At 44.1% G+C, this 24333-nt stretch overlaps 1 protein-coding gene across 2 annotated transcripts in view; it reads left to right on the forward strand.

The window, feature by feature from the left end:
- LOC306916665 (oxysterol-binding protein-related protein 8-like) overlaps window positions 1–24333 on the forward strand; it is a 91065-nt gene continuing 66732 nt past the window's right edge. For both annotated transcript variants that reach the window (XM_079494651.1, XM_079494652.1), the window contains exons 1-2: window positions 1–32; window positions 17465–17689. In XM_079494651.1, the coding sequence (XP_079350777.1) occupies window positions 17512–17689 (178 nt within the window). In that variant the 5' untranslated portion in view covers window positions 1–32; window positions 17465–17511. The remainder of the gene's footprint in view (window positions 33–17464; window positions 17690–24333) is intronic.

Consider the following 24333-nt stretch of genomic DNA (forward strand, 5'->3'; position numbering starts at 1 on the left):
TGCAGAGATCAAAGAACATCCTGCCACATCAGGTAAGCCAGTAACATTTCAGTTTTGGGGGGGAGGGCCTGGAGCTACCCAGAGCCATCTAATAGAAGAGTTACGATATTGAGGGGGCAGAAAACCGAGCGCTCAAGCACTGTTCATGCAGCCTGAACTGAGAAAAGCTGGAGTTGGAAAAACATTGTTTTTTCAACGAGGGCGGCGCAAATAAGAGCAATTTTTTGGCATGTGTGCCAACTGTTTTAAAGTATATTGTACAGTGACAACTAAAGTCTCTGTAATGTTTATGTTGCACGATTACTACAAAACAATCTAAAATAAAGGCATTTAAGATCATTACAGCTGGACTGTTGCCGCATGGGTCCAATGCATTTCTGCCTACTTCCGGTCCAGGACTTGGCCCTATTTGTTGTCCCCACGCTCAATAGAAGTCTATGTAGAAGAGCCGCCATTGGACTGAAGCCCCATGAAGTGAACAGAGTTGTCTCGTAACTCTGTCTTACTCTATGACTCTGGGGATACCGTAATGGGAGGGGGGCGGGGTGTACCGTGTCAGGAGTACAGCAGGGTGGTAGACCTGTAAAATATTGCTGGACGATCAATTTTGACAGGTTCAGGTTCAGTGTCTTGCTCAAGGACACTTGGACACTAACTCTGGGGGAGCCCGGCCCTGGCCGCCCCTTACAATGACCATAATGCTTTGGTGAACTGCCCCACCTTGTGGAGAGCCACATATTACACACACAAAATCCTCAGGAAAAGTGTTCTAAATCTTCTAAACGTCATTAACCCATTTTGGGCGGGATCCCCTTTTGGTGTTAGCGTTATGTTATGCTTTAGCTATTGAAAAATAGCAGATCTACAAGTTCATAGCGCGCCACCGAGTGGCGCGCTACGAGCTTGTAGGTCTGCTTGTAGGTCTATTTTTAAAAATCGAAGAACGACTGACATAGAAACATAGCTTTTTCAGAAAACTGTCAGGATGTAGAAGACATTTTTAGAATCTGATCTCAGGTCAAAATGGGTTAATATGTTGTTTTTTTTGCAAAGAGGTTTTTAATTTTCCGGTTTGACACATCAGCAACACTGGGTTTGTTTTCTCACCTGTCATGTAAGTTGCCCAACGTATCACAGGCCTAGAAAAGGTATACAATTATAGCTTTAGCCACTGAAGTGAGTTTTATACTGCCTGGTGATGATGAATGGTGGCAAAAAGTACAGACAGAAACGTTTTCCGTGATGTCTGTTTAGCACACAATTTACAACTTAGGCATTTAGCAGATGCTCTTAATCCAGAGCGACTTACATTAAACAAGAACAAAGAATACAAAAAAGCATGGTAATACATCAAATACATACAAAGTAGTTATCATGAATCATACGTAAGCTGGCAGGGACGTAGCTGACTATTTGGTACAGTGCTATGTTTACATAACATGCTATAAGTCTACATAATACACTGCTCTCTCTCTAAGTCTACATGAAAATGCTATCTAAGATACATAAGTTGAGCCTTTTCATACGCCTGTAGGAGTTCGAGGCTAGGTCAAGTACTACGACAGCAGTGCACACGAATACACACAAACGGCACTGCTGCTACACTTTTCCTAAGCAGCCTGTTTACCTTATTCATTATGTCATACGAGTGGTGTTCAGTCTGAGGGCTTTTAAAGGTGAAGTGTGCCCAGAATAGAGCGGTAAATAAACCGACCACAGGAGGGGACAAGCCTTGTACTTGGATTGTTTTGATAAGCTTCCCCACAGGGCCTGTTCATACCGAACCAGGTGTTACGTATCCACATTGTTTCCTGATCGTCTCTAAAGTCCACTCGACACAGATTGCTTCTTCACAGTCCTTCGGTTTTGGAAGGCCTGTGAGATGCGTCTCTCTCTCTCTCTCTCTCTCTCTCCAGTGACCAGTTTTGATTGAGTCTCTCGCATCCCTGCTCAAATTAACATGCATGCTGAAAATCAAAACAATACAGACTGCGGTTTATTCTAATTTCTCGGCTTCCAGCAGACAAGCGACTCGCTCAACATGTTTCTCACATTCTTAACCACAGGAACCCTAGCATCGCTATTCTGGACATGTAAAGCCATGATAGGCGAACATTCGGCAAAGAGGCAAATCTTGTGCAAAAACATGCAGATATGCAAGCTCACAATGCGTCACGTTTGCCATGGGTTAACTTATGAGCTTGTTGGTCGGCTATTTTTGGTGAAGAATGTTCGAGTAGAGGGGGGAAAAAAAGCAGCGGATCATTTATTGTATAAGCACCTGGGGGACTCCAGTTAATTAAGTATATACCGTAGGCCACGGGTGGGCAACTTTGACGAGGGAGAGGGCCACTATATTTCCACACTCACTCCAGAGGGCCACTATATTTCCACACTCACTCCAGAGGGCCACTATATTTCCACACTCACTCCAGAGGGCCACTATATTTCCACACTCACTCCAGAGGGCCACTATATTTCCACACTCACTCCAGAGGGCCACTATCTCCACACTCACTCCAGAGGGCCACTATCTCCACACTCACTCCAGAGGGCCACTATATTTCCACACTCACTCCAGAGGCCCACTATCTCCACACTCACTCCAGAGGGCCACTATCTCCACACTCACTCCAGAGGGCCACTATATCTCCACACTCACTCCAGAGGGCCACTATATCTCCACACTCACTCCAGAGGGCCACTATATCTCCACACTCACTCCAGAGGGCCACTATATCTCCACACTCACTCCAGAGGGCCACTATATCTCCACACTCACTCCAGAGGGCCACTATATCTCCACACTCAGTCCAGAGGGCCACTATATTTCCACACTCACTCCAGAGGGCCACTATATCTCCACACTCACTCCAGAGGGCCACTATATCTCCACACTCACTCCAGAGGGCCACTATATCTCCACACTCACTCCAGAGGGCCACTATATTTCCACACTCACTCCAGAGGGCCACTATATCTCCACACTCACTCCAGAGGGCCACTATATCTCCACACTCACTCCAGAGGGCCACTATATCTCCACACTCACTCCAGAGGGCCACTATATCTCCACACTCACTCCAGAGGGCCACTATATCTCCACACTCACTCCAGAGGGCCACTATATCTCCACACTCACTCCAGAGGGCCACTATATCTCCACACTCACTCCAGAGGGCCACTATATCTCCACACTCACTCCAGAGGGCCACTATATCTCCACACTCACTCCAGAGGGCCACTATATCTCCACACTCACTCCAGAGGACCACTATATTTCCACACTCAGTCCAGAGGGCCACTATATCTCCACACTCACTCCAGAGGACCACTATATTTCCACACTCACTCCAGAGGGCCACTGTATTTCCACACTCACTCCAGAGGGCCACTATATTTCCACACTCACTCCAGAGGGCCACTATATCTCCACACTCACTCCAGAGGGCCACTATATCTCCACACTCACTCCAGAGGGCCACTATATCTCCACACTCACTCCAGAGGGCCACTGTATTTCCACACTCACTCCAGAGGGCCACTGTATTTCCACACTCACTCCAGAGGGCCACTATATTTCCACACTCACTCCAGAGGGCCACTATATCTCCACACTCACTCCAGAGGGCCACTATATCTCCACACTCACTCCAGAGGGCCACTATATCTCCACACTCACTCCAGAGGGCCACTATATCGTAGAAAAAATTGCCGATCTATCTCCACACTCACTCCAGAGGACCACTATATTTCCACACTCACTCCAGAGGACCACTATATTTCCACACTCACTCCAGAGGGCCACTGGATTTCCACACTCACTCCAGAGGGCCACTATATTTCCACACTCACTCCAGAGGGCCACTATATCTCCACACTCACTCCAGAGGGCCACTATATCTCCACACTCACTCCAGAGGGCCACTATATCTCCACACTCACTCCAGAGGGCCACTATATCTCCACACTCACTCCAGAGTGCCACTATATCTCCACACTCACTCCAGAGGGCCACTATATCGTAGAAAAAATAGCCGATCTACAAGCTCAAAACGTGTCACACCGTGACACGTTTTGATCTTGTAGATCAGCTATTTTTTCGCTCTATTTGAATTGAAATCCTGAATAATGTTTTGCTATTTTTGAATTGGAATACTGAAAAGTTACCTTTTTATTTAATTTCAAATGCAGCTAGTTATAGTTATGTGAACTTTATGAACTAAATACAAATACATTGGACACAATGTATTTGACAGTGTAGTCTCCTAACTTCCTATGGAGGTCAAGTACTATGAAGGCTTCAAAACATGGAAATGTTAACTTGCCAGTTGCCACATGCCTTTAATTAATCAGAAGCAATCCCCAAACAATTATTGTCACCGTGTTGGTTGGTTTAATTGCAAATTGCCTCTGAAAGGCAGCCACCATGAGAGGTGTGATAGACAGAGCTAAATGGCACATCACATTTATGAATACATTTATTTATTTTACAGTCTATGGTAGGAACACACTAATGTCTAGCAAAACAACATGATGACTGATAAGATGACATCTTTTCTATTCATTCATAATGGTGGATATACTCCTCCAAAGAGTATATTGCCCATAATATACTACACCAGTGGTTCCCAAACCTTTTCATGTCAAGGACCCCCAAATTGACACTAATTATCCCGCGGACCCCCATGTGAAAAGTTATGCCAGGGACCCCCCATAAGAGAAGATTTTTACATCTCTAGCAGTGATTCTCAACCCGTTTAATTCAAGGACCCTCTGTTTGACATGCTAGTCTACATACACTGCTCTCTCTCTAAGTCTACATGAAAATGCTATGTAAGATACATAAGTTGAGCCTTTTCATACGCCTGTAGGAGTTTGAGGCTAGGTCAAGTACTACGACAGTAGTGCACACGAATACACACAAACGACACTGCTGCTACACTTTTCCTAAGCAGCCTGTTTACCTTATTCATTATGTCATACGAGTGGTGTTAAGTCTGAGGGCTTTTAAAGGTGAAGTGTGCCCAGAATAGAGTGGTAAATAAACCGACCACAGGAGGGGACAAGCCTTGTTTTGATAAGCTTCCCCACAGGGCCTGTTCATACCGAACCAGGTGTTTCTATTCATTCATAATGGTGGATAATATACTCCTCCAAAGAGTATATTGCCCATAATATACTACACCAGTGCTTCCCAAACTTTTTCATGTCAAGGACCCCCAAATTGACACTAATTATCCCGCGGACCCCCATGTGAAAAGTTATGCCAGGGACCCCCATAAGAGAAGATTTTTACGTCTCTAGCAGTGATTCTCAACCCGTTTAATTCAAGGACCCTCAGTTTGACATGCATTAGTCTATGGACCCCCATTTAATAGCATTTCTATCTCTGGGACCCCAATTTATATTGTAAAATCAATGCTAATTTAACTCTGAGTGTACAAATGGAACCAAATGGACACGTTATGGTCCATTTGGTTCCATTTGTACTTTCTCAGAGTTACAGACCCATAAGGGTCCATTTGGTTCCAAACTATCATTTAGCTGGGTACCCCCTGGAACTCCCTCAAGGACCCCTGGGGGTCCCCGGACCCCACTTTGGGAACTACTGTACTACACTACTGAGCTTACATGCTCAAGCAATATGCTGTCCTTGTTGTTAACTAGTTGTAAGAACGCTTGTTTTCTATTGTTGTATTGTTTATTGGATCTTGTTTAGTCGATACACTTAATTGTTTTAGCTCATGCTCATTTGATTTAGCTATTTTGTCTCATCTGTTTAAGGAAATAGATAGCTGATATATTGCACTTTTACCTTAGCGCTAGGTATACTCTTGGTTGCTTGTTTTTGCAGAAAATGCACTAAAGACTTCTGGTGATTAGTAGTTTTTGTTCCCTACCTATGTTGAATACACTTATTGTAAGTCGCTTTGGATAAAAGCGTCTGCTAAATGACTGTAATGTAATGTAATGTAAATGTAATGTCCTTGCTTTCAGCTCTTTTTGAAAATGGAAAAAAGTTGTCCCTAAGCTTGCATATCGGCCATATTTAGACTCACATAAAAATGTTATCGTGTGCTGTTCATCTCATCTCCTTATAAAGTGGAAGGTTGATGGCCGTGAGACACTCTAGGTGGGTGTGCGTGTGTGTGTGTGTGTGTGTGTGTGTGTGTGTGTGTGTGTGCGTGTGCATGCGTAATTAAAATGTGGAAGAGGATAATCAGCAATGCTTTGGCTGATACACGTACTGATAAACGTACCATCACCACTTCACAGATCAAAATGAATCAACACTTATACCATTCAGCTTAGTGTGGAGTTGAACATTGTGCTTGTAAAGAACTTTATAGGGTACAGTAGGTACCCTCACAAAAACAAATAATCCTGGTCTCTAAGGGGAAAGGAAGTGGTCGGAATAACGTGTTCCTTCCACACGCTACGTCCGGCCGGGGAAACTCTCCCCTGTCAGGTGAAAAGAAGCAGCTTGGACTCCTCATGCATAGAAGGAAGCATGAGGTCAGTCCGCTGCTCTCCCCAGGTTGGCAGCGGAAGTGTAGCACCCAGGATTACATTAGATAATTGACACTGGGTGAAAGAATGGGTTGCAAAATCGTGGAATAAAAATAAATGAATAAAGAACTTCATTGTCTACAGTATTTTTGCATAATGCCTGCATAATGGTGTGCATTCAGGTGTTGGTTAACATATAGTGTACATGATTCTGTTTGTGCACCCCTCTTGCTGTACACCCAAGTGAATCATTTGATGACATGTACTTTGTTTTTAGCTATTACTTTTTATTTTTCTTTCCTGGAACAACATATTTTCAGATGGGGGTCCGCAGCAGCCAATTACATTTATTTATTTTCTGGGGGTCCTTGCAGTGTTGTTTTTGGCAGCAACATTTGATTTTAGTTTTAGTCATAGTCTTTTGAATAGTTTTCACTTAGTTTTAGTCACATTTTAGTCACCTGGAATGTTTTAGTGTTAGTCTAGTTTTAGTCGACTAAAATGTATTTTGGCGGGGCTTGATGCCGTCGTAATGACTGTTTTTAAACTTGCTGAAAATAGCCGATCTACAAGCTCACAACGCGTCGCGCTGCGACGCGTTGTGGGCTTGTAGATTGGCTATTTTCAGCATGCAACCAAGTGTAAAATGACTTATACTGGATCTCTTGTCCACTATTCCCTTCCTAACATTTTAGTCTAGTTTTTATTTGTTGACGAAATTGTCGATATATTTAGTCTTAGTTTTAGCCATCATAGCTTAGTTTTTATTTAGTTTATATTTATTTTTTGTCAGTGAAAAAAGGTAGTCGACGAACATGTTTTGTTTAGTTTTAGTCGACGAAAACAACACTGGGTCCTTGACATGAAATAGTTTGAGAACCACTGAAACTGTCATGATTTAGAAGACATTTGTAGAATCTGATCTCGGGTCTAAATGGGTTAAATAACGTGTCCTCTTCTGTAGTGAATGTCATCACTACATGCTTTTTGATGCCGTTTGTCCTCATATGTCGCGGTAAATTACTGTATCCAACTTTGAAACTCGGCTGAACGTCTGGTCCATGGACTGGGGATTCTTTTAACCCATTTTGGGCGGGAACCTCTTTTGGTGTTAGCATTATGTTATGCTTTAGCTATTGAAAAATAGCAGATCTACAAGCTCATAGCGCGCCACCGAGTGGCGCGCTACGAGCTTGTAGGTCTGCTATTTTTGAAAAATCGAAGAGCGACTGACATAGAAACATAGCTTTTTCAGAAAACTGTCAGGATGTAGAAGACATTTATAGAATCTGATCTCAGGTCAGAATGGTTTAAAACTTGCCATGGCAAAGATGAGGTATACATGACCACGGCAAAACCACAAGAGTATTTGGAAGCTAATGGAATCCCATCAGACACATTACAATGTGCCTAATATTCAATATATATCGACTAGAGCATTGGGAAAATATTACATTACTTTTCATCATAATATGATGAAAAGTAATGTTATATTTTCTGACTGAAAGTGAATATTATTCACTTTAGGAATATCAGAACATGCACTAACCGGAAGAACTGTAGATGTAGTGATAATAATGATCACTCTGCTTGAAGAACTGTAGAAGTAGTGATAATAATGATCACTCTGCTAGAAGAACTGTAGATGTAGTGATAATAATGATCACTCTGCTTGAAGAACTGTAGATGTAGTGATAATAATGATCACTCTGCTTGAAGAACTGTAGATGTAGTGATAATAATGATCACTCTGCTTGAAGAACTGTAGATGTAGTGATAATAATGATCACTCTGCTTGAAGAACTGTAGATGTAGTGATAATAATGATCACTCTGCTTGAAGAACTGTAGTTGTAGTGATAATAATGATCACTCTGCTTGAAGAACTGTAGATGTAGTGATGATAATGATCACTCTGCTTGAAGAACTGTAGATGTAGTGATAATAATGATCACTCTGCTTGCCTGGATGAGAAATGACAAACCTACACAAAACCCACACATTGTGGGTTAGAGCGACCAACAATATCTATAAACAGCACTTCGTTTACATCTTGCTGGGTGAGTGAGTACTTTTCACAAAAAAAAGGTTTAATGCCCCCTGGTGGAATAGCATGAGAACGTCAGTGTTCAGTTCACCTGCATGCTGCTTTTGATTGATTGATTGATTGATTGAAATATTTATTAACAGTTACAGTATTACAGTACATTTCAAGCACAAACTCAATACAAAGACTGTTAACTGTGAGTGGATGACCCAATTAAGCATTACACTTGTTTACAAGAGGGTCCACCATGTTCAATTCATCAAAACATTTAGAGACGTACAAATAGACACTTCAAAGAACAGAACAGGAATTCAGATTTTTACGGGGCCAGTTTCGAATTGCAGCCGTCCGTAGGTGCCCTTTGAGAGCCGTTTTGAAGGAGTCAAGGGATTTGCATGTCTTAATGACTGTTGGTAGGGCGTTCCACATTTTGGTGGCATAGGAGCGAAAATAATTTAGTCCCTTGTTTGTGCCGAATCTGGGTTGTACATGGTTCGTTGCACTCCCTCTGGTGTTGTGGGTGTGGACTTCGTTAACATTAAGGAAGTATCTAGACAGGTACATGGGTATCTTGGTGGTGTATCGAATCTTGTGTGCAATCCCAGTCTGACCTGTCCTACCTCACCACATCCCAATCTGACCTGTCCTACCTCACCACATCCCAATCTGACCTGTCCTACCTCACCACATCCCAATCTGACCTGTCCTACCTCACCACATCCCAATCTGACCTGTCCTACCTCACCACATCCCAATCTGACCTGTCCTACCTCACCACATCCCAATCTGACCTGTCCTACCTCACCACATCCAAATCTGACCTGTCCTACCTCACCACATCCCAATCTGACCTGTCCTACCTCACCACATCCCAATCTGACCTGTCCTACCTCACCACATCCCAATCTGACCTGTCCCACCTCACCACATCCCAATCTGACCTGTCCTACCTCACCACATCCCAATCTGACCTGTCCTACCTCACCAGTGCCACATCCCAATCTGACCTGTCCTACCTCACCACATCCCAATCTGACCTGTCCTACCTCACCACATCCCAATCTGACCTGTCCCACCTCACCACATCCCAATCTGACCTGTCCTACCTCACCACATCCCAATCTGACCTGTCCTACCTCACCAGTGCCACATCCCAGTCTGACCTGTCCTACCTCACCACATCCCAATCTGACCTGTCCTACCTCACCACATCCCAATCTGACCTGTCCTACCTCACCACATCCCAATCTGACCTGTCCTACCTCACCACATCCCAATCTGACCTGTCCTACCTCACCACATCCCAATCTGACCTGTCCTACCTCACCACATCCCAATCTGACCTGTCCTACCTCACCACATCCCAATCTGACCTGTCCTACCTCACCACATCCCAATCTGACCTGTCCTACCTCACCACGTCCCAATCTGACCTGTCCTACCTCTACAAGCTCTGTGAGCTTGTAGGCTGCTATGTTCTGTGAAGTGCACTTATATTTTTGATCAGTTAGCATTTTACCAGGTTTGAGTCTGCAGTGTTTGATTCTAACAAACTGTTTGAGGAGTATTAATACACATTCATCTTTTTTGATAGAAGTTCATACACTGTACTAATACCACACTTACCCATACTCAGAACTAGTACTGTATATAGTTGTATGGTATGGTGTGTCTTTTTTACTTTTAATTATCTACTGTACAGGCATGATTCCCAGGAGGAGTGTGTCATCAATTCCATTTGGTTCACTCTAATTTCAATAGTTTGCTTAACCCATTCTGGGCGGGAACCCCTTTTGGTGTATTAAGCATTATGTTATGCTTTAACTGTTGAAAAATAGCAGATCTACAAACTTGTAGGTCTGCTATTTTTGAAAAATCATGAAAATGTGGCGCAAATCTTTGAATATATATTCAGAGCGAACGTTTTTAACTCAAATCTTTGCTTCTGGGGGGTTCCCTGGAACAACATATTTTCAGATGGGGGTCAGCAGCCAATTACATATCATTTTTGGGGTTCTTGACATGAAATATTGAGAACCACTGACATAGAAACGTGGTATTTCAGGAAACTGTCAGGATTTAGAAGATTTTTTTTTAAATTTCGACGTCAGGCCTACACCTGAACCCCTCCCTCGAGTTTTGGATGGCTTCCAGAACACCTACAGGTTTTCAGCCAGTTCCGACAGCAGTGCTCAGCGAGTGACAGCAGGACTGAGCGAGTGGGTGTGACACTTTGGTAAAGGTCAAAAACACCCACGTTCTCAGTGTGAATAAAATTATCTGCATGAGATGTTGTATATTAGCCAGAATGTAAATAGCACCACACACTGGTGAAGGTCTACAACAGGGGTTCCCAAACTTTTTTGGACCAGGTACCCCTTTTGGGGTAGACATTTTTCCAGGTACCCCCTCATCTGAAGCGGCCACAGAAACCTTTCAAGTGTCCTGAGTCTTTTTGTTGTTTCTGCAGCATGCGTCCTGCTGTTACTGTTTGGGGTCACGACTGGTTGACTGATGTTGTAGTTTTAGTAATCATGTCAGCTATTGGCCCAAAGCAAACATGGGAGAAACACAATGAACAGCACAAAAATACGTTTATTGTGCAACTTGGCAGAAATGACCACGTAGATAAACATAATTTTAATGTTAAAAAAAGTTTAAAAAAGAAAAAAACTTTTTTCTGGTGATTATTTCTGGTACCCCCTGGCTATGCGTCGCGTTCCCCTAGGGGTCCGCGGACCCCACTTTGGGAACCGCTGGTCTACAAGGCGACATAATGAACGGTCCTAGTTACAGTTGGTTGAATCGTCAAAATTCCTGCATTTGATCATCCATTTATTCCATTAGATTATTAGACCATAGACCATTTTATGGTTTTATCCAGAATGAAAACATTCTCTGAGGTGTACAGAGTTGGTGTACATTTCCCATAATAGCCTATAATGTTTTAGTTATTACCTAACTAAATATGCTACTGGCTGTATTTTTCTTGGAAAAATATAAAAAGATACTCCTATGGAAAGGCTGCCTATATTATTTTACTTATATTGACCAATTTAATATAATTTCATTTGTACTCGTGAAAGTTTATAATAGTTAGAGAAATTCGAAGTTTCCATCAAACTGGACATTTGGACTGAATTATACCGTAGTGTGGTACGAGGCGTCAAAAAACAGCTCCCGTAGGATTTTTGTGCCAAAATAGATTTTTTTGCAAATCTTGGTTCAAACTATGATGATGGGGTTCAAATGTAACCTGACTCCGCCAGATGGGACAGCAGAGTAGCAGGAGGGAGGGAACCCAGTGTACTCTCTGCTGTCCCATCTGGCGGAGTCAGGTTAGTTCAAATGTGCTTCTGTTTTTCGCCAAAGTTTTTATGTGTGTTGTTTCAGTCATAAGCGCAGGTCCGTTTAGTTGTGCTTCACGTTCCACAGCCGTCTGCCTTGACTTCTGTGTGCGCTGACTGTGGTGGGCACGCTGTGGGCTAGCCCCTCCCTCCCCTCACTGGTGCGAAATCCTGTGCAGTACTTAGTTTAGACAGTTTTTGGTTTAGACTAGTCATTGGTTAGACCAGTCATTAGTTCTACAACTACAACCTATCTCAAACCCTCCAGAAACCTACCTCAGAGGTAACAGCCAGACTAAATCTAAATATAAGATTGAGAAACTTTTAGTACTTCTAGTAAGACTAAACCTTAATTGCCCAGACTCTTCTTCGACAAAGATGGCGAAAGCAAACATTCTTTGTTCGGTACTCATACAATAGTATGGTACAAAACACTGAAGTCCTTAAACCAGAAACCTAAACCTAACCTCCCACGGGGCAGCACACCTAAACCTAACCTTAACCCATGTCTAACCAATGACTAGTCTAAACTAAGTATGCACCCTGCGAAATCGGGTAGGAAAAACGTGGAAGCGTCTCTGACGCATAGTTGTGTCGTCTGACATATTGTAGTCCATGCACAGGGTGGCTCACTCGGGTCAGAGCCATAGAGTAAGACAGAGTTACGCAAACTCCGTTCACTTCATGGGGCTTCAGTCCAATGGCGGCTCTCCTACCTATACATAGACTTATATTGAGAATGGGGACAACAAATAGGGACAAGTCCTGGACAGTGCTCGAGCGCTCGGTTTCTGCTTCCTCAATATCGTAACGTTCTATTAGATGGCTCTGACTCAGGTTATATACCCCAGCAGGGTTGGCCAGATGGTGTGGAGAAAGCACCTGAAAGGTCAGAAAACCAAACCTAGTACAAAAGTATAGTTGACATGTTTCTATTTAGTTTTTCAGCTGTACATTTAGTCACAGCTACGTAACAACTAGTTTGTGTGGTGTAAACCCTTTTAACCCATTCTGGACGGGAACCCTTTTTGGTGTTTTAAGCATTCTGTTATACTTGAAAAATAGCAGATCTACAAGCTCGTAGCGCGGCTAGATCTGCTATTTTGTGAACATGCACCTTAAATCTTTGAATATTATATTCTTTCAGAGTGAACGTTTTTAACTCAAATCTTTGCTTCTGGGGGGTCCCTGGAACAACATATTTTCAGATGGGGCTCGGCAGCCAATTGCATATAATTTTGACGACTCACATAGACTCGCATAGAAACATGGGGTTTTTCAGAAAACTGTCAGGATTTAGAAGGCATTTGTAAAATCGTCCTCAGGTCTAAATGGGTTAATAATCATGCCTACTGTACATCTCCACTTTAATACTGTAGCAAACACTTGTATTATTCTGTACTGTAACTAGGTTGTATTTCTGCACAGCTGGTAAAACTGGCCTTATACTGTAGGACATCTCGTCCTGGACTCAAGTATTTTTAGACAAAGGTCTGATCTAGACTGTATTTAATTTTGTACCAGAACTTACTATTAACCACATGAACCCCAGGCCAGCATCCTATTTCTTGTGTTTCAATATTTGTATTAAACAGAAAAAGACATGGACAATACATGAACTTATGACACATGGACACAACATACAGTAGGAGGTTCTCAGAGGGCTTAGATCAAGATCTATAAGACATTCATCAACCATAAACAAAAAGTATATGCAAATCATCTATTATACATTTGAAAAGGTGTGCCCAAAAGGTGTGCCCAAACCACGAAAAGAAAGTCACCAGCTACTACGTCACTGACACGCTGCAACACGCTGCAACACACACTGCAACAACACACTAACACGTCACACACTTACCCTCCGCGTCCTCCGTTCCCTATCTCCTCATGTCGCGCCGCACGGCCACACTCAACACCACCCGCGTAAAAATTGTCATCGCACTGCCACTAAAGCCGGCTCCCGTCCACACTCGCAAACAATATCAATATCAATAATAAACACAAACACGCCACAAGCACCGACACCCCCGCCTAATTTGTTGCCACGTCTATGAAAACAAGCACAGAAAAAATGCCATTCAACACGCTACTTACACACACTACCACTCGCTTACAATACGCGGACCTGGCAACACTACATTCCCTCTCCCATTTGCTCAAAGCCCACCACGTGACCCACACAGGGAGGGAGACGATTGCGTGATGCTTCTATGTACAGGATTCTATAGGTCACCACTTTTGGTGTGACACACACACGGCTTCTGTTTACTATGCGTTGTCAACACGTGCTGAGTTGACAAACATTGACCGATTTCGGAGAAGACTGATAGTTTATCCTTTAGTAATTAGGCTGTGGAAGTATTCACACTAGGCAACTTTTGCATTTATTGGGATTGGCAATTTGGGGAGAAAAGGAGGAGGAGGAGGTGATCAAGCTCCACAACACCACATTGGTAGGTAGGCTCAAGGCTGCATTTATTTTCCTTCTTTTTCCTCTCGAGGGTGCATGGGATGATGTGAACCCCTCCAGCAGGCTAGGGAGCACCGCTCCGGTTAGCGGAAAATGACCGCGGGGTGCGGGTTGCCAGGTTTTTTTATAAGTAAAGTATTTACATTCAATTAAAAAAAAATATATATATAATACATTTTAATTTACGTCATATTTAGCGGCATTTCCACCTAATTTCTCTGTTCTTTGTCAATGGCAAATATTGAGACGTGTGGGGACTAAAGCTGTATATAGGAGGGCCCTCAAACACATTATTTGATAACTTTTCATCGTGCTCCTAAAAAAAAAAGTGTGCTACTAGCCGCGATTACATACACAGTTAAAATAATAAGAAATTTGCGCCAACGACTGCGTCGACACCTGGCGTGGAACAAACGGGACGAACCGAGGCGCATATATGGATAACAACAACAACACTACACGCGCGCTGCAACACAAAACAGCTGCATACAACGCGTGTCACTGTGCACTTCTGTATCTGTGGACTTCTGTATCGCAACGCGGGGCAACGCAACTCTGGGATGCGCGGGCCAAAGGCCCGCGAAATTCTAGTAAAATACATATGCCAAAGGGGCATAAGGACAGAAAGTATATGCAAATCATAAAATACATATGCCAAAGGGGCACAATGACAAAAAGTATATGCAAATCATAAAATACATATGCCTAAGGGGCATAAGGACAAAAAGTATATGCAAATCATAAAATACATATGCCAAAGGGGCATAAGGACAAAGTATATAACAAATCGTAAGTACCTATTCACAGTTTTGCATCCTATTTCTTTGCATGTCATAATGGGTTAGGGGCATCATGGTTAGGGGCCCCTTCGCAAGTACACATGCATAGTAGGGGTGGGACGATATGGGTTCCTCACGATACGATATATATCGCGATATTAGGCCCTCGAAAACGATAATATCACGATATTCGATATATTGCGATATATTGCGATATATCGATATATTGTATGCAATTTCATCAACGATATATCACGATATCTGCAACTACAAAATACTTGGAACTGAAAAAATGCAGCATTTTGTATTCCCACAAAGCTGTTTGGAGACTTTGGACAAATCACCATCCAGTAATTCAGTACTTCTGGTTGCTGTGGAATCTGAGTGGGATTTGCTTTATTTTAGCTGTCATTTCCTCCTTTTCTAAACATGTTGTTCATCACTTCATTCTGAACAACATTTCAAATTTCTAAAAAAAGAAAGAAAAAAAAAACCTTTTTTTCCCCCAATATCGATATTTTAATAATCAATATCGATCATTTATCGCGGGAGGACGTATCGATATATATCGCCATATCGATATTTCAGCACACCCCTAATGCATAGTACATTAGCAGCCTTTTTGTATCCACTACCTCTGTGTGAAAGAAAGCCTGTGAGTTGAGCCGATCTGTTGAGCCCTGGTCCAAACATCGCTGCCATGTGTCAAAAAAATGCTAATCTATAGCCAGACACTACACTGAAATGTATTTTTAAGGCAAGACATACGGTAGGTGACCTGCCAGATGGCAGAAGCTTGTTTCACTCTTGCTTCACAAACTATTGTGAACTTGTGAACTCAATGCCGCGCGCATCTGGCCGAGTCAGATTAAGAAAAGGGCAATGCAATATGGCAACTCTTGATTAAGCAGTCACTCGGCACCCCCCGAGTGCCGCTCGTAGCGAGCTTGTAGATCCGCTATTTTTCAATAACTAGTATAACATAATGCTTAAAACACCAAAAGGAGTTCCCATCCAGAATGGGTTAACCCATTTTGGGCGGGAACCCCTTTCAGTGTTTTAAGCATTATTATGTTATAATTTAGCTAATGAAAAATAGCAGATCTACAAGCTCATAGGTCTTGTAGGTCTGCTATTTTTGAAAAATCGTGAAAATGTGCCTCAAATCTTTATATTTATATATTTCAGAGTGAACATTTTGGACTAAAATATTTGCTTCTGGGGGGTCCCTGGAACTACACATTTTGAGATGGGGGTCCGTGGCCCAATAGAGATAATTCTGGGGGTCCTTGACATGAAAACGTTTGAGCACCACTGACATAGAAACATAGGTTTTTCAGAAAAATGTTAGGATTTAGAAGACTTTATTTTAGTCGACCTCAGTCCAGAATGGGTTCAACACTAGTTAGTGCTGGAAACAGGCTGTTGTCCATGCTTCTCTGGTCACATTGCATCCTACTTGAGCTGGATTAGGACCTGGATTATGCCACAGATTCTCTCCTTTTTTGCATGTGTGTGTGTGGGCGTGCACTACATACTGTAGTGTAGCATATACTCATATGGCTCCATGATGCCTGTCCCTGTGACCCCTCTATAAGGGTTGTTTATAGGCTTACATGGAAGTCATCGGTTTGTCGGGCCCTATGCAGTGAAATGTGTAGGACCGTTTGAGGATTACGTGTAAAAGCATTAGAGTACCGTGCGTGCCTATGCATTATATTGAGAGCTTTGATCATAATGCTCAAGATGCTTTTTAACTCTGTGATATTGGTTCAGCGTTAAGGACAAATTATAGTAGCCGCCACACTAGTGCCATATGACGTAAATGTCATCAGCAGCTCATGTCCGCGCGGCGCAGCATTCCGTGTATGCATTCCAGATGTGTATGACTTCTCATACTTTATGTGCGGACCAGTATGCTGACTGTATGCATTTGAGGAGAGGTTGAGTGAGGACATCCATCATCATTGCCCCCTCCTGTATTATGACAACAAAAAAGGACTTGAAATTTAACTTTTGCAGTCTTGCAGAGAATAAACATAAAAAATGCACAAAAATTATTTAACGAAGATGGAGTAAAACCAGGACAGTAAGTATAGGATGCATTACTTTGGATAAGAAACCTCCAGGAACCGGTACTTTGTTGTGAAACAGATGATGCTGATTTAACAACAAACTCGTGGCGATTCTGTGACCTGAATGTTTTTGTCACTTACTCCCCTTTTCTTCATGTCCTCCCCTCCTTCACAATCTGTTTTCCAATCTCTTAATATTGCCTCTCCATGTTCGTTGACCTCCCCTTGCAGCTGCCATAGTGTCTGGCGATGACAGCCTCCTTCTGACCCCAGGGAGGATGAGCCAGCGCCAGGGGAAGGAGCGAGAGAGGGAGAAGGAGAGGGAGAAGGAGAAGGAGAAGGAGAAAGAGAAGGAGAAGGAGGTGGGCCTCCTCACTCCCATCAGGGATCACCTCAGTAGCCCCTCCCCGCTCACCCCAGGGAACCCGCTCACCCCAGGGATCAGCTACAGCCACGGTAATAGCGGTCTTCCAATTGTACGTTTTATTTTAACGGGTGCAATGTTTCCATGTGTTCGCTTCCCATCATGTGAGAGAGAGAGAGAGCAGGATTTCCTGACTCAAGCTCTCGCAGCCTCAGTTAACTTGGCCTATATGATTGATTGATTGATTGATTGATTCTTTATCTAAGTGTCATGCTTCCGAAGAAGCCCAGCCCATATGGACACTTACAGGACACTTTTTACAGTTTACATAAACAATGACAATACACCGACATGACAGTTAGCAAACAATGATCAAGTGAATACCAAATGCACTAATGCACTAATGACAGGAGACACATGTACCTACTTGAAGACCCTCTAAGGCAAAGAAAGGCCTCCTCTGGCGACTGGCGGTCTACTGGTGTTCTCAGACATATTCAACTCCGATGGTGGGCTTGTTGACCCATAGCTCAGTTGCATGTGCAAAATGGAGATCGTGCAAATGCATTGGGCTAATTTGGGGAAATATTGAAACATTTTACGTGAAAAGTCATTGATCCTGAGTCCCTGAACACACAGCTGTGCACAAACAGAATTTACACAGCACGTTATTTTGAACTTTGTGCAGTTTTATAATTTCTTCACCTGACAGATGGTATTGTAGCAAAAAGCCTGGCATGCTCTATATCCCACACAGTGTGTTTAGTTCCTAATAGCTCCTTGTCTTGACTTGTTGATTCCTCGATGCTATATGATCATCTGGTTTCCACTGTTAGCCAGAACCAGTTCAATAGACACATGCTGAGACGTGATAAATATGAGCCCCGGTCAGCTGGCCATGCAACATCATGGCTTATTTAATACTCAGGGGAAGTGTAGCGCCAATTAGATAATTGACACTGGGTGAAAAAATGGGTTGCAAAATCGTGGGATATAAATATATATTAAAAAAAAATATATATATATATATTTTTTTATTTTTATTTTTTTTAATGCAAAGCAGAACCTGTTGTCTTTTCATTGAGGTGGATGGCTGGATGCTGCTTTCTAAGCACCTGTTTCATTATGTCAATAAGAATGAGAGAACTATAGAAGCTCTATATGTGCTTCTCTTAGTGACATTCTGCTATGATGTTACACTGCCCTCTTGAGGTTGTTCTGTTAAGTGACATGTGCTTTTAAACCCAGCAAATATTTGAGTTAAAAACATTCACTGTGAAAGAATATATATTCAAAGATTTGCACACATTTCCATGATTTTTCAAAAATAGCAGATGTACAAGCTCGTAGCGCGGCACTCGCGCTATGAGCTTGTACATCTGCTATTTTTCAACAGGTAAAGTTTATGGTTCTAAGTAATGGTTAAAGTGGTTAAAAGCTATAAGGCGACACCCACTGCGGCCTCAGGTCTAAATGGGTTCAGAGCATTCTAAAGCTGAACAGGGTGAATCTGGGGTCGGTAGAACCCGTTGTCTGTCTTGTTGTTTTACATTGAACAGGGTGAATCTGGGGTCGGTAGAACCCGTTGTCTGTCTTGTTGTTTTACATTGAACAGGGTGAATCTGGGGTCGGTATAACCCGTTGTCTATCTTGTTGTAACAGTGTGAATCTGGGGTCGGTATAACCCGTTGTCTGTCTTGTTGTTTTACATTCTTGATGCACATTGTATCACGTCTTGTTCATCTAGTCAGATCTTCTTGTCTGATGAGTATAATATGACGACTAGACAATGATATGCACAGCTTCAGAAATTGATTAATACCTCACTCTCTATTTTTGGAGACTATAATACTCACACAAATTGTGTTCCAGCACGGTATATGCCATATACCCAATTTCTTTTTTTTTCGATTTTGCAACCCATTTTTTCACCCAGTGTCAATTATCTAATGTAATCCAGGGCGCTACACCTACTCTGCCAACCTGGGGGGGGGCAGCGGACTGACCTCATGCTTCCTTCTATGCATGAGGAGTCCAAGCTGCTTCTTTTCACCTGACAGGGGAGAGTTTTCCTGGTTGGACGTAGCGTGAGGAAGGACTCGACAGTTGATTTAGTTGACTAAAATGTATTTTGTCGGGCCTTGATGCCTTCGTAGTGGCTGATTTTACACTTGCTGAAAATAGCCGATCTACAAGCTCACAGCGCAACGTGTTGTGACCTTGTAGATCTGCTATTTTCAGCATGCAACCAAGTGTAAAATGACTCGTGTCTTTTACTTATACTGGATCTCTTGTCCACTAGTCCCTTCCTAACATTTTACTCTAGTTTATATCTGTTGACTAAAATTGTCAACATATTTAGTCTTAGTTTTAGTCATCATAGCTTAGTTTTCATTTAGTTTCCATCTAGTTTTCGTCAGTGAAAAAAGGTAGTCGACGAACATTTTTCGTCTTAGTTTTAGTCGACGAAAACAACACTGATTCATACCATCATTTATTTCCCAGGCCTGTATTTTTGTGAGGTTCTGGGTGAATCTTTATGCTATATGTGAAACACATGCGCAATTATATACTGCGATGACACCGCCCTTCTGACCCCGGTCAAATGTAGTCTGAAGTGACATGACACAAATCTCATCATGTCCATTATGCATTTTCGATGTGACAATTGTGAGTCACCAAGAACTGTACCAGGCATTAAGGATACCGCCATGAACAAACATACATGTTTAGCGTGCAATGGATTGAGGCGGTTAAAATAAATGGCACCAAATATAGTAGCAAATACATACATATCTATTATATTGGATCATATTTAGAGCTAGAGGGTCACCATGCCCCTGATTGCCTTTTAGGTCATCACCAGTGTTTGGTGTTTTCTTTTTTCTTTTTTAAGATCCTTTTGGGGCTTTTCTGCCTTTATTGGTATGACATGAGAGACGCGCAGCAAAGGTCGTCGGGATTGGGGACTCGAACCCGCGACACGCTGTCAGGCATGTGCCTGGACCGCTAGGCCAGCGGGTGCCCCCAGTGTTTGGGGTTTTGAGGTGCAGTCAGTCAGTAAGTGGAGGGCCTTCATGAAGTAAAGGGTGGTGTTTTGAGGTGCAGTCAGTAAGTGGAGGGCCTTCATGAAGGGTGGTGTTTTGAAGTGCAGTCAGTAAGTGGAGAGCCTTCATGAAGTAAAGGGTGGTGTTTTGAGGTTCAGTCAGTAAGTGGAGAGCCTTCATGAAGTAAAGGGTGGTGTTTTGAGGTGCAGTCAGTAAGTGGAGAGCCTTCATGAAGGGTGGTGTTTTGAGGTGCAGTCATTAAGTGGAGGGCCTTCATGAAGGGTGGTGTTTTGAGGTGCAGTCAGTCAGTAAGTGGAGGGCCTTCATGAAGGGTGGTGTTTTGAGGTGCAGTCAGTCACTGGAGGGCCTTCATGAAGGGTGGTGTTTTGAGGTGCAGTCAGTAAGTGGAGGGCCTTCATGAAGGGTGGTGTTTTGAGGTGCAGTCAGTCAGTAAGTGGAGGGCCTTCATGAAGGGTGGTGTTTTGAGGTGCAGTCAGTCACTGGAGGGCCTTCATGAAGGGTGGTGTTTTGAGGTGCAGTCAGTAAGTGGAGGGCCTTCATGAAGGGTGGTGTTTTGAGGTGCAGTCAGTCAGTAAGTGGAGGGCCTTCATGAAGGGTGGTGTTTTGAGGTGCAGTCAGTAAGTGGAGGGCCTTCATGAAGGGTGGTGTTTTGAGGTGCAGTCAGTAAGTGGAGAGCCTTCATGAAGTAAAGGGTGGTGTTTTGAGGTGCAGTCAGTAAGTGGAGAGTCTTCATGAAGGGTGGTGTTTTGAGGTGCAGTCATTAAGTGGAGGGCCTTCATGAAGGGTGGTGTTTTGAGGTGCAGTCAGTCAGTAAGTGGAGGGCCTTCATGAAGGGTGGTGTTTTGAGGTGCAGTCAGTCACTGGAGGGCCTTCATGAAGGGTGGTGTTTTGAGGTGCAGTCAGTAAGTGGAGGGCCTTCATGAAGGGTGGTGTTTTGAGGTGCAGTCAGTCAGTAAGTGGAGGGCCTTCATGAAGGGTGGTGTTTTGAGGTGCAGTCAGTCACTGGAGGGCCTTCATGAAGGGTGGTGTTTTGAGGTGCAGTCAGTAAGTGGAGGGCCTTCATGAAGGGTGGTGTTTTGAGGTGCAGTCAGTAAGTGGAGGGCCTTCATGAAGGGTGGTGTTTTGAGGTGCAGTCAGTAAGTGGAGGGCCTTCATGAAGGGTGGTGTTTTGAGGTGCAGTCAGTCAATAAGTGGAGGGCCTTCATGAAGGGTGGTGTTTTGAGGTGGGTTCAGTCAGTAAGTGGAGGGCCTTCATGAAGGGTGGTGTTTTGAGGTGCAGTCAGTCAATAAGTGGAGGGCCTGCATGAAGGGTGGTGTTTTGAAGTGCAGTCAGTAAGTGGATGGCCTGCATGAAGGGTGGTGTTTTGAAGTGCAGTCAGTAAGTGGATGGCCTGCATGAAGGGTGGTGTTTTGAAGTGCAGTCAGTAAGTGGAGGGCCTTCATGAAGGGTGGTGTTTTGAGGTGCAGTCAGTCAGTAAGTGGAGGGCCTGCATGAAGGGTGGTGTTTTGAGGTGCAGTCAGTCAGTGGATGGCCTGCATGAAGGGTGGTGTTTTGAGGTGCAGTCAGTAAGTGGATGGCCTGCATGAATGGTGGTGTTTTGAAGTGCGGTCAGTAAGTGGAGGGCCTTCATGAAGGGTGGTGTTTTGAGGTACAGTCAGTCAGTGGAGGGCCTGCATGAAGGGTGGTGTTTTGAGGTGCAGTCAGTCAGTCAGTGGAGGGCCTGCATGAAGGGTGGTGTTTTGAGGTGCAGTCAGTCAGTGGAGGGCCTGCATGAAGGGTGGTGTTTTGAGGTGCAGTCAGTTAGTGGAGGGCCTGCATGAAGGGTGGTGTTTTGAGGTGCAGTCAGTCAGTGGAGGGCCTGCATGAAGGGTGGTGTTTTGAGGTGCAGTCAGTCAGTGGAGGGCCTGCATGAAGGGTGGTGTTTTGAGGTGCAGTCAGTCAGTGGAGGGCCTGCATGAAGGGTGGTGTTTTGAGGTGCAGTCAGTCAGTGGAGGGCCTGCATGAAGGGTGGTGTTTTGAGGTGCAGTCAGTCAGTGGAGGGCCTGCATGAAGGGTGGTGTTTTGAGGTGCAGTCAGTGGAGGGCCTGCATGAAGGGTGGTGTTTTGAGGTGCAGTCAGTCAGTCAGTGGAGGGCCTGCATGAAGGGTGGTGTTTTGAAGTGCAGTCAGTCAGTAAGTGGAGGGCCTTCATGAAGGGTGGTGTTGTAACTGGAGGGCCTTCATGAAGGGTGTGTGCAGGAGTTGAACATCACAACAATTTAGGGGAGGTTGAGATTGCATTCTGGGATCAGATCAGCTCTCGGGGGGGCTTGAGTGGACATTCCAGCAGTCCAGCAGGGAGGGCATCGCAGTAGACAAGCCTGATGACTGATGCTTACTTCCCATGGCGAGGAAGGGGCTGGATGTGGTTGGAATAGGATGGGTGATTGCTGCTGCAATGTGTGCCTTTAGGCACTAGAGGGAGTCGGCATATCACAAAGGACTGTGACATATGCCAGCTTGTTCACAACATACTCACAAACACACATGAACACTACTGTAAGTGCCTTTTTGAAACTTGACAAAGGAAACTCCACCTGCCTGATGGTTTTATTTAGCTGCCAGGGGCAGGTGGGCAACCCTTAGTGTTTTATTTACCTGCCAGGGGCAGGTAGGCAACCCTTAGTGTTTTATTTAGCTGCCAGGGGCAGGTGGGCAACCCTTAGTGTTTTATTTAGCTGCCAGGGGCAGGTGGGCAACCCTTAGTGTTTTATTTAGCTGCCAGGGGCAGGTGGGCAACCCTTAGTGTTTTATTTACCTGCCAGGGGCAGGTGGGCAACCCTTAGTGTTTTATTTACCTGCCAGGGGCAGGTGGGCAACCCTTAGTGTTTTATTTAGCTGCCAGGGCCAGGTGGGTAACCCTTAGTGTTTTATTTAGCTGCCAGGGGCAGGTGGGCAACCCTTAGTTTTTTTATTTAGCTGCAGGGGCAGGTGGGCAACCCTTAGGGTTTTATTTAGCTGCCAGGGGCAGGTGGGCAACCCTTAGGGTTTTATTTAGCTGCCAGGGGCAGGTGGGCAACCCTTAGTGTTTTATTTAGCTGCCAGTGGCAGGTGGGCAACCCTTAGTGTTTTATTTTGCTGCCAGGGGCAGGTGGGCAACCCTTAGTGTTTTATTTAGCTGCCAGGGGCAGGTGGGCAACCCTTAGTGTTTTATGTAGCTGTCAGGGGCAGGTGGGCAACCCTTAGTGTTTTATTTACCTGCCAGTGGCAGGTGGGCAACCCTTAGTGTTTTATTTAGCTGTCAGGGGCAGGTGGGCAACCCTTAGTGTTTTATTTAGCTGCCAGGGGCAGGTGGGCAACCCTTAGTGTTTTATTTAGCTGCCAGGGGCAGGTGGGCAACCCTTAGTGTTTTATTTAGCTGCCAGGGGCAGGTGGGCAACCCTTAGTGTTTTATTTAGCTGCCAGGGGCAGGTGGGCAACCCTTAGTGTTTTATTTAGCTGCCAGGGGCAGGTGGGCAACCCTTAGTGTTTTATTTACCTGCCAGGGGCAGGTGGGCAACCCTTAGTGTTTTATTTACCTGCCAGGGGCAGGTGGGCAACCCTTAGTGTTTTATTTAGCTGCCAGGGCCAGGTGGGTAACCCTTAGTGTTTTATTTAGCTGCCAGGGGCAGGTGGGCAACCCTTAGTTT

This window comes from Electrona antarctica (genome assembly GCF_951216825.1).
Source record: "Electrona antarctica genome assembly, chromosome: 23".
Lineage (NCBI taxonomy): Eukaryota > Metazoa > Chordata > Actinopteri > Myctophiformes > Myctophidae > Electrona > Electrona antarctica.